The 10,962-nt window shown below is 57.2% G+C and overlaps 2 protein-coding genes across 2 annotated transcripts; both read right to left on the bottom strand.

Moving 5' to 3' along the window:
• Positions 1–134: 134 nt before the first annotated feature.
• LOC129196423 (pepsin B-like) lies at positions 135–3,609 on the bottom strand. Its single transcript, XM_054803874.1, has 9 exons — positions 3,554–3,609; positions 3,264–3,414; positions 2,651–2,768; positions 2,248–2,366; positions 1,448–1,644; positions 1,160–1,282; positions 936–1,080; positions 561–659; positions 135–287 (listed from the first exon to the last, which is right to left on the bottom strand). The coding sequence occupies exons 1-9, from the start codon at positions 3,607–3,609 to the stop codon at positions 135–137; spliced, it is 1,161 nt and encodes a 386-aa protein (XP_054659849.1).
• A 2,865-nt stretch (positions 3,610–6,474) lies between these two features.
• Positions 6,475–10,296, bottom strand: LOC129196422 (pepsin B-like). Its single transcript, XM_054803873.1, has 9 exons — positions 10,211–10,296; positions 9,759–9,912; positions 9,216–9,333; positions 8,438–8,556; positions 7,888–8,087; positions 7,614–7,736; positions 7,243–7,387; positions 6,891–6,989; positions 6,475–6,736 (listed from the first exon to the last, which is right to left on the bottom strand). Exons 1-9 carry the CDS (start codon positions 10,264–10,266, stop codon positions 6,584–6,586), a joined length of 1,167 nt encoding a protein of 388 aa, XP_054659848.1. The 5' UTR covers positions 10,267–10,296; the 3' UTR covers positions 6,475–6,583.
• Positions 10,297–10,962: the final 666 nt, after the last annotated feature.

Here is a 10,962-nt window from a genome sequence, read left to right as displayed (position 1 = left end):
CGAGGCACGAGGCCGTTAGATTTGCAGCCCTTCATTCGCTACAGGAGATTTGGCAACTACTCATCACCGTATGCTGGTTCACGGCAAGATAAGGTGTTGCAGGGACACCGGAGAGCTGCGGCCTCTCGGCCTCCCTAGGCTGACAGGGCAAAGCCAACTCTGTTGTTGGCCATGTCAAAGATGGAATAATACTGCCGGAGGAAGAGGTTGCCGAGGATCCAGAGCGGCTGGCCGCTGGCAGAGGGCACGTACGTGCTCTCGACCCCAACAGTGCAGACGCCGTTGTTCTGTTGGGGAAAAAGGAGCACATTTCAGTGCTGGTGAGGAGCGTGGAGCATTTGTGCTGCCCATGCCTTCACGGCTGCTTTGTCTGGGAGCAGGATTAGACCCTCTTTACAGTCACGTACAGGCATGCAAAAGCACAGTGAAATGGGGTGCTGGGAAGCACGGCACTCAGGCTGCTGGAAGCCTCTGCGTTTGAAAAGAAACTTGGACTTTTTCCTGGGGAAAACTGCCCTAGGATGGCAGATGCACACTGGGGATGATAAACCCACACTTACGTTTAAGACGTAGACAGAGGGAGGCAGCGGTAACTGGGCTCCGCTGATGGCGAAGTAGAGGGTGGGCATGCTGGGGATGTTGCTGCAGTCGACGACGAACTGCAAAAGAAGTGAAGAGGGGCAGACGGGTCAGGACCCCCAGGGCTGGGCACCATCCTTCCTCCAGCCGTAACCCCTACCGTGCTCCTAGCCCTGTGCTAACCCAGGTTTATCATGTTTAAAGGAATTACTTTTATTTTACACCACTGCGAGTGGGGATACACCGCTGCAGTGTGGTTTCAGGTGAGATGTTTTGCTCCAGAGATGCTGGGAGCCCTCCATAGATCAGTGTTACCACCTGATGCGTCCTCATCCCATGGCATCCTTCCCACCTACCCCGTAGTCGCTCTCCTCCGTGCCCAGCGCCTGCAGGAAGGCTGACATGAATTGTCCTGGGACGGTCAGCAGGAACGTCCCGGTGTCCACAATACCGTGACAGCCTTGGCTGCACCAGCCGGTGGCCGACGGTCCGATGGAGAACCTGGAGAGAGCAGCAGAAAAGGCATCAGAAAAGGCTCCCCCCCTCCACGACCGCCTCCAAGCCATGGTACAGCACTTACTCCTCGATCCCGATCTTCCAGTACAATTCCTGGACCACAGGAGCCCATAAAATCTCCCCGGAGTACAACTGGGGGTCAACCCCTCCGAGGATGACTTCCCCGCCGTAACTGTAGGTCGGGTTGCTGGAAAGACACAAAATTAAACCCCAGATCAGACAGGCTGCTCAGTGGAAAGCGGGGTAGCGTACAGGTGCTTGGGGAGAACGTGTGGCTGGAGAGCGACCGAAGAAAAGGACGGATCCGGGCTGTGTCTGTGCAAGCGAGACCCGCCATCAGAGGTCTCACCGCGAGTAATAGAAGCTGAAGATGGGTTCGGCGAGCTGCCTCTGCTGCAGCATGTTCTGCATCAGAGTGTTGTAACCGCCGATGCCAACGCCCGGGTAAGCCATGCCCAAAATCCCATCGAAGTCCAAGTAGTAAAAGGGTCTGCTGGGCTTATCCAAGCTCAGGCCAAACTCTTGGTTCCTGATGATGATGTTCTGGATCTAGAGGAGGAGGAAAGCTGCTGGGAGATGTCGGCATTTGGGACATCCCCGTTGACAGCAATGTCCCACCAGAGAGTTTTTGGAGAGAGGTTGGGATGGCCAGGAAGGTCACGAAGGCACATCTGCACTGAGAGGTGCTGAGCTGTTGCGGATGGGAGATGGAGTCGGGAGCAGCCTGGCCTATATTCTTTGTCCCATCCCCCTTATTATTTCACAAAAATACCCCCAAAAAGGGTTTGCCTCAGTTAAATTAGTTTAAAATCATACTTTCACGGTGTGCAAGTCTCACAACAGAACATTTCTTATGTCCTGTAACAATGCTCAGCCATCAGTGTAAAAAGCAAACGCCTACGGCCAAAGATATCCCTTAGCCCAAAGCCGTGATGAAAAGCCCAGAGGGCTTGAACCGAGTTTGTTTGCAGATCCCAGTCTCCAAGTAAATTTACGCTGATGCGCCATAAACTCTGTGTGGGAAATTCAGGCACTAATACCCAAAATAAGAAGGTCCCTTCAGCTACCCCCTGAATTTTTAACCTAATTGGACTGATCACAACTGCAGTCACTTCTTACCCTGGTGGCAGCCGCGCATCAGAAGTCACTTACTGTCACGGTGTCGTACCCTAACGCCACCAACAGGTCACCGAACCCGTAGCTCAGGGTGTAGGTCACACCGATGCCCGAGAAGGTGGATGACAGGCTGGGGTTGAACCTGGCGCGATTCGCTGCACGGAGACAAGGTCACAGCCCCCAGGTCACATCCTGCCCTCCGTTCAGCATCCCTGTCCCCACATGGGCAGAAATCCCCAGCAAGGGGCTTCGCAGAGAAGGGACCGTCCAAAACCAGCCCCACCGGTGTCACCGAGCAGAGAGCAAACCCCAAACCCCATCGGCTCTCACTGATCTCCCTGGCATAGCTCCAGCCCGCAGCGTGCAAGGGATGTCCGAGAGCGCCGATGGGTGGGGAGCCCCGGCCCCCCCACTGCTGTGTCCCCCGAGGGATGCTCACCGCAGGCTGGAGTCTGGCAGTAGGTGGAGGGCACCCACAGGTTGGCAGAGCCGGTGTCAAAGAGCACCAGGAAATTTTGTGGGGGGGTCCCAATGCTGATCTCCCCGAAGTAGAAGGACTGTGAACGAGAAATTTATGTTTCTGCCTGGTATTTGAATGAAAGTTTTCATCGCTCTGCCCTCTGCTAGCTGAGAAAACCAAACTGCTAAGGGGTTGTAGGAAGGGCTCGTGGTCCTTGCATGCATCCAGGGCAGCTGGAGCGCAGAAAGGGGCAGTGATTTGCCTAGGACATAACAAAGTGAGCAGCAAGGCCAGGAGTGGTAGATCTGCCCTGTAACCATCAAACTCTGCTTTTTCTGAGAAGGGAAATCAATTCAGGGTAAGGCATGCTGCCTCCCGCCTTCGTCTCCCAATATCACCCAGCCCTTGGAGCCAGGCTACCAAGACAGGAGAACTCCTGCCCGTGCCCAGCGCAGCCCCTCGACTCGGGAGTGGGGAGGGAGCCGAGCCACCCGCTGCAGAGCTTCCCGCAGGCAGCCAGGGAAGGAGGAGAGCATCCCCAAAACCTGGAGCCAGCAGGCTCAGAGGAGGAAGGAAAAGCTTTAATACTTACATCCAGGTAGTTCGTTAGCGGTTCATAAGCCACAGCGTTAACGAGTTGGTATTTCCTACCGGGGTCCCCTTTGAGGTCCTTCAGCAAACCCTCCGGCACCCCCTTCTCTCTCATCACCTCCCGCACGGACCTGCCTTTCCTCAGGGGGATCCTGCGTGGGATGGAGACGGCAGCGAGATGCTGAGTGGCCGGGTGGCCCCGTCCATGTGTGCAACCCCATGTACCAAGGACGAGCCCCGCTCCGCGGCCGGACCCTGCACCCTCGCACCCATCCTGGCCCCGGGGCTCACCTCACTATCCCCTCCCCGAGCCGGAGGCAGAGCAGGACCAGCACCAGGCACCGCATGGCCCCGGGTGCTGGTGGCTCCAGGGCAGCTCCTGCACCTCCTCGGCCAGGACAGGGTGTATATAGCCGGGAGCCGTGCCCAGCCCCTGCCTCCAGACACCCCTTTCCTCTATCACTGCACCCACCCAACGCCAACGCTTGCGGTGTGTTTATCACCGCAGCCGCCCTGATTTTGCCTCCTTACCCGGCTGTCCAGGCGCTAACAGATTGGCCGGTACCTCTGATACCGAGACCAAATACGGGACATCTGATAAAAAGCAAAATTCTGTTGTTATCAAGAAATTAAAGTGTTTTCTCTTGCCTTCAGCACCAGCTTGATCTTTCCAGAAAACAAAGGCAAAACACACCCCTTATAGCAAATGGAAATTTATGGTGCTGGTTTTCCTCTTCTGACCCATCCAGGCAGCCAAGGAAGTGCCACGGGCCAGCAGCATTTCTTCCGTCCAAGTCTACAGACCGTGTTACATCCCCAACACAGCTAGCAGGACACGGCAGGGTGGGTTTTCCAGCCCAGCTCGAAGCCTCCCAGGAACCAGCACACACCCCCAAAAATGTCTCTTCCCAGGCAATTGTCCATTTGTCATCCTGTCCCTTCTGCCTTCCACCTCTGCTAACACCCCCCAAAAGCTGAGATGGGGGCTAGAAACTGCTTGGTGTAGCAGCCCTGAAAGACGTAACAGGCCTTTACCTGCCCGGTTACAGCCACTCCACCATCTCCAAAAGACATTTTGATTTGCTGCAGTTTATTATCCGGGTCAGAGTTATGCTGAGGATGCTCAGGTCGCACGTCTGGTGCGTTGGAGAGGATGTCTCCCATACGCTTTGAGTGATGCTGGTCGTACCCAGGGCTGGAGAGATGCAGGGGAGCACGTATTTAGGCATTCATTCGCAGGGGATTCCTAGTCCCGGAGCCCCTTTCCTCCCCTGGTAGGGCACCTGCGGACTCCCCCGTTCCCACCAACAGTGGGGATGGACCCTGGCAGAGCCTCGCTGCTCCCATCCAAGCTGTTGGGTTTGGACCGGTGCCTCGAGCCTGTGGCGGCTCAGGAAACCCTCCAGCGCCCCTTCCTCCTCCATCGCATCCTGATAGATCCGCCTTCGCTTGGACGGATCCCGCAGGGAGCAAAGGGAAGAGCAAAGAGCAGTGGGGACATGGTCAGCCTTCGCCTGTCCCCTCCTGCCACCGCTGCTGCCAGAGCAGCTTCAGCTCTCGGAAACCTCCCCATTTTATAGCGGAGGAGAAACACCCTCCCCTGCTATCCGTGCCTGTCTAATCTCCTTCTCGCTGCGCTCAGCCTGTGTCAATATTTTGACACAAAGCACTGAGGAGTTTGTGTCCTTCCACTGGTGAAATGACAGAGCTATTAATATATCTGATAAAGAGCTCCGATGATAAAGAGCTTCTAAGAAATGAGTTTGGATCCTGGGAAAGAGCGGTGTTACCCAAGCCTTCCCTGGCCAAGGTGTTCCCCATCCCCTTCGGCCACAGACCACGATTCCCAGTGCTCCGGCTGTTCTTTTACCTGACTGAATAGCCCCGCTTCAGGATTTAGGGGTCATTTGGACGTCATGGCCAACCTAATCTGGCCTCATATTCCCACTCTGCCTTAATCACAGGACTTTGTTAAACCTCATCCAGCTGCAAGGAAGATCAGTGGCTTCCCACAGGCACCCCTGAGGAGGTGTCCTGATGCCCAGCAGGAGGGACGGAGGTGGGGACCCGCCGGCCCCGTGGCTTTATCCTCGGCTGGTCGGAGCGATCAGTTCAGCCCTGCAAGTACCAGCAGCAGCAAGAGACAGGACAGCGTGTCCCCGCGGTCGCTCCAAGGTCACCACAAACTGCTGGCAAAGCAACGTCCACCACCACCGGCTAACTCCGTATCTGCCCGAGTAGGTGCTGGTGAGCAGCCCCCTGAAGTGACGTAGTGCAGCCCGGCAGCAAGCGGCGGCTGGAGGAGGATGAAGCCGTACCACCCCGTTCGGGACACGCACGATGTTTCCAGACACACACCAGTGCCTGATGGCACAGAGCAGAACTGGATTTTTGGGGAATGCCTCGGGAAACTCCTGCCCCAGGGCTGTGGCAGGTGTTTAACACCAACCCCGGTGACCTTTTGGTGTCCCGATCTCCTTCACCGCAGCCTGGTGCATGGTGCTTCTCACCTGCAAAGCAAATCCCTTGTAGGCATCAGGCTCAGGACCCTTGTTCTGGGCTTGTCCCTCATTGAGGCAGCGGCCGGGATTTGGGGGACGGCAGCTGCCTGGTTTCCAACGCGGGGTCTGCAGCCCCCGCTGAGTCGCACCAGCCTTGCAGAGGGGACAGGGCTGCGCTGTGGGACATCTTCATGCCCAAGGGGTCAGGAAGTTGTGCTGCCCTGTCTGCAGGAGCAGCCCTGGGCACCAGCACGGGGAAGGACTGCTCGCTCCCGTCCCTGCGCCCGTCAGGCTGTGAGCTGAGCTGCAGCTCGGAGCTGCTGCATTGATCAGAGCCACCACCAAGCACGAGCTCAATAATTCACCGTAGATAAAGGCTGAGACTCGGTCCCACAGCTGTTAGGAGTCAACAGCATGTCACACCTCTTTGTGAGACACATAAACGCTTTGACTTCAGATCTGAACCAGCCCAGGGACAGCTTCCCCACCGCTTTCCCCGTGCTGACTTTGCAGAAATCTGTTTAGGAATTTATCACGGTGCTTACCTTGCTGGAAAAAGAGCAGCTGAGACACGCAACCCATCAGTCTGCGCTCAGTCGTCACTCAACAAACTCAGAAGGTCAGAGACAATTTGGGATGTTGGGGTTTATTTGTAACAGGAGACTGTAAGAACACTCTTACGCAGAAATCCCGGAGCGACAGGGAGCCGCGCAGGCACGTAAAGGAACATAAAGGTCCATAGGAACCCCGCAGCGCTGTAGCAATGCTGGCTAAGGTGTGTTTGTCCACGAGAGGGGCTGGATTTCACTGCTCCACTCCTCTACGCCGATGGAGCGAAGCCAACGCGGTCGTTGGCCATGTCGAAGGCGGTGTAATACTCCTTGAGGAAGACGTCACCCAAGATCCAGAGCGGCTGCCCATTCTGGGAAGGCAGGTAGGTGGCCTCAACCCCAAGAGTGCAGTAGCCGTTGTTCTGTAAGGGGGAATAACGGGGAGTCGGAGCCTCAAACAAGCATCAGGACCCTGCCCGCACGGAGAGGGAAACCACCACTACTTGTCAAGAAGCACCAGGTCCTTTCCTGGCCCTCGGGGACCCAGCAGGATGAAGCTGCTCAGCTAATACATACGTTCAAGACGTAGGCGGATGGGTGGAGTGGGAGCCGAGCTCCGTTGATGACGAAGGTGATGGTGGGCATGTTGTGGATCTCATTGCAGTCAACTGCATACTGTGGAGAGAGGGTGAAGAGGAGGTTATGGCTGGAAAAGCACCCACTGCGAGAGCAGAGATACCCCGCTATGTGGGGGTAACACACACTTTATCCCCTGGCAGTGCCCCATCACCTCCCGGACATGCCCACAGCACCCTGCTCTGTAGATGCCACGTGAGTTTTACAGGATCTGGTCAAGCTCACAGCTTCTGGCTCACTTGAAGGATCCCCGCTGCTCCGTGCGCACCTCCAAAGCATCCCCTGCACTTACACCGTAGCTGGTCAGCTGGGCACCCGTGGCCTGAAGGAAGCTGCCTATGTACTCCTGGGGCACCGTCAGCAGGAACGTCCCCGTGTCCACGATGGCCTGGCAGCCCCGGCTGCACCAGTCTGTTGCTGACTGCCCAATAACAAACCTGGGAGGCGAACGGGGAGAAGGACGTCACTTTAAGCACCCACTGGCAAGTAAACCTGTCTTGGCTGGATCTGTAAGTCTGGGATGCTCTGAACGCAGTGCCTAACCCCTGCCTCCAGCCCACGCCGGCGGCAAGAGCTGCAGCTGCATCTGGAGGACGGCTGAAATGCCCTCATTACGTGAGCTGCCCGGGTAGATCGTGCCCATCAGGTACAAACCCAACTCACTCATTAAGCGCGACCTGCCAGTAACGCTTCTGGGTCACCGGTGCCCACATAACGTCCCCATGGAAGAGCCGAGCGTCAACTCCTCCGAGAATGAGCTCTCCCCCGTACTTGTAGGTGGCTTGGCTGCAAAAACAGGGTTACAGCAGCAGAGATCAGTAAATCGGTGCAATATGCATGGGCCAGCAAGGGACAAATTCCCAAGGAACCTGCATGGGGACAGGCAGAGGGCCACCGGTGCACGTGGGATGTGCAGAGGGCGCCGGCAGATTTTTACCGAGAGAAGTAGAAGCTGAAGATGGGCTGGGTGAGCTGGTTCTGCTGCAGCATGCCCTGCAGCGCAGTGGGCATCCCTCCCGACGCCAGCGAGGGGTACGCCATTCCCAGGATCCCATCAAAATCCGCGTAGTAGAAAGGCTGGGTTGGCTCGTTCTTGCTGAGCCCGAACTCCTGCTTTGTGACTGCGATGCTCTGGATCTGGAGGGGAAGGGGACGCCCGGTCAGCCTGCAGGCTTAGGGAAACCCGAGCAGCCGTCGGATGGGATGACTGATGCTCTGAAAGCCCAACAAGCACACTGCAAGGTCACAGCTGGTGAAAACATCTCCAGGCAGCTGGGAAAATTAGCAGGAATTGGGTTAAAACAGAGTAAAATCCCACCTGGGTAACCGACAGTGGCAATAACCAATTTATATCGGTTCTGCCCAGCCCAGGCCCTGGTTTGCCCAAGTCTTGTCTCCACAAGACACGAGATCTGCCCTTCAGCTGTCCCCCAGGCTCTTTCCATTGGGGTGCCCAGGAAGACAAGGACAGCCGTGGACGCCCTCACCCTCAGCGTGTCGTAGCCCAGCACCGCCATGAGCGCGCCGCTGCCGTAGGAGATGTTGTAGGACCGGCCGTCGTAGATGAAGGTGGAGGACTCGCTGGGCTTGAACTTTGCGTGATTGACTGCGTGAGAGAGAAGAGGGCAAAGCTCCTGGGCACACGCTCACCTGGCCGCGGTGGGATTTCAGCACTGGTCGCTCTGCCGGGATAATGCCTGGGAAAGCGGCTTCCCTGGCAGAGAGCAAGTCGTGAGGAGCGGAACGGGCTGCTCCTCTGCCTCACGGTTATCTCTGAGGCAGGGTTTGCATCCCCGTTTTGCCTGTGTCCCTCTCAAGGGAACAGCTCTTGTGATCACAACCACGTCAGCCACCCAGCGAGAGCAAAGCCATCAGCAGTTAATTCCCCATCGCTCCCCCGCCGGCAGCGGGTTGCGCCGGATGAGCTCTGCTGGGGAGCGGGACATCAGCTCCAGGATTCGCAGCTTTGCTCTCCCCTCCGCCTGGCCACGAAAGGTCAGGCACAACCACTGCCGTTTCTGCACGCTGGGGACGCCCACGATGGCCGTAGTGATTTGGCCATCTTCGTTAGCCACGCACACAGGGGCAGAGGACTCTGTTTCCCAGGCAAGGCACCAGCTGGTACTGGGGAGCTGGTACTGGGGAGCTGGTACGCCGGAGTAGCGTGCCGGGATCATTTATGGTCTGGCATCACGATGTCCCCCGTGCAATCGCACTACGCGGTGCTGCTGGGGGAGCTCCGTGCAACGCGGCCGTGGTACTCACAGCACGCCGGCGCCTGGCAGTAGGTGGAGGGCACCCACACGTCGGAGGAGCCGGTGTCAAAGAGCACCAAGAAGTTCTGTGGTGGGGTCCCGATGCTGATCTCCCCGAAGTAGGAGGACTGCAGACAAGTGACGGGGTATCTCCATTGGCCACAGGGTCAGGGACGGACCAGGCTTTCGCCTCCCAGCCCTGCGCCGGCATCCCAGCGCTCTGCAGGGTGTCGGGAATGCCCGACGCGCTCTCGCAGGTAACAAAGTAGGCAGCAACGGACTGATCTCTCACCCTGCTTTTTCTCCCAAAAGACGTAATATTAGATATTTATTTTGTTAGGCCTTTTGTTGCAAATAGAAAAGCATTGCTTTTCACGGCTGGGGGAAAACTTTTCTAAAGTCTAAAACAGAAGCTTAAAAAAGAGTGGGGCAAAAAGCCATCTCTCACTCCGAGGGGCTCACGGGTGAACGGATCCCTCCGCAGCGGGGCGGGCAGAGGGGAGGGGGAGCGTGGGGATGGACAGGCAGCAGGAGGGGAACCCGGGGTACTCACATCCAGGTGGTTGGTTATCGGCTCATACACAACATAGTCCTCACTGAAGTGGTATTTCTTAACCGGATCATATTTAATTTTCTTCAGGTAGTCCTCCAGCACTCCAGCCTCCCTCATTTTCTCCCGTATAGACTTGGCTTTCTTCAGTTTGATTCTGCACAGAGGGGGGGAAAAAACCCAAAACCCAGCAGGAAATGAGGAGAAGATTTGGGCATTTTCAAAAAACTCAGTTCTCCGGGCTCCTTTGAACCCTGCCACGATGGGAGCCCTCTGCTCGGCTGCCCTCCCAGCGAGGGATGCAGCCTGGACTGGGACCACGATGGTCTGTGGAGATGCGGGGGGCTGGAGTCAGAGCCGCTCAGCATCCTTGGGGACGCTGTGCAGCCTGGGCAGGTTCCAGCCGGGCTCTGTTACCTGCCCTCTCCCCGCTCTTCCTGCCGCAGGACACCCACCTCACCAGCCCCTCGGAGAGCTGGAGACACGCCAGGGCCAGGACGAGCCACTTCATGGTGCAGGAGTTGTCCACCGGTCCGCGCACGCCCTCTCGGAGACCGCAGCAGTGGGTTGAGCTGCCCGGCCTCCCCGGGTTTATACCGGGAAGCAGTGACCCCCCCCTTATCTGCTGACCTCTGTTTTCCATTACCGCCACGCGCACCCCCGGCTTCAAGGGTTTCTTTGTATTTTGGGCCACAAGGATTTTGAGGAGTTTTTGTGCTTAGCGAGGCGCTCAGGTGAGAATAGAGCAGCACACGTCTTCGATAGCGAGATCAAAGTGTTCCCATCCGATAAGAGGCCAGGTCTTATCGCAGCAAAGCCAGGAGTGACCCAAACGTCACCGTGGTGGGGCGTTATCTGTGTTCGTCAAAACCTGTTCAAACCTTTTCCCAAAACAAAAGGCGCTCGCGGCTCTTGGCGCAGGATGGAAACGCGTCGGACTTTTTGTCTGCCATTCTTCCGCCCGGCCAGCCCCACTGCCCGCCCGCGGGCACCTTCTGGCGTGGAGGAGGGATGGCTGCTGGCGTCGAGGCTTTTCCAGGGCAAAGAGCTGGAGCCGGTGGCTCCGCTGCCCCCGTCCCAGGGGCTCGGTGAGACCACGAGGTTTCTTCTGCTTTCTCGTAGGTGGTTTCCAGCGCTGTTCTGCCTTCTGGTCTGTCCTCCACGTCTTCATCTGCTCCGTCCTTCTCCAGCTCTTCATCAGCTCCCA

This window comes from Grus americana, chromosome 25, assembly GCF_028858705.1.
Source record: "Grus americana isolate bGruAme1 chromosome 25, bGruAme1.mat, whole genome shotgun sequence".
Taxonomy (NCBI): domain Eukaryota; kingdom Metazoa; phylum Chordata; class Aves; order Gruiformes; family Gruidae; genus Grus; species Grus americana.
Note: the sequence above shows the minus strand (reverse complement) of the source record. Positions and strands in the feature narration are given on the sequence as shown.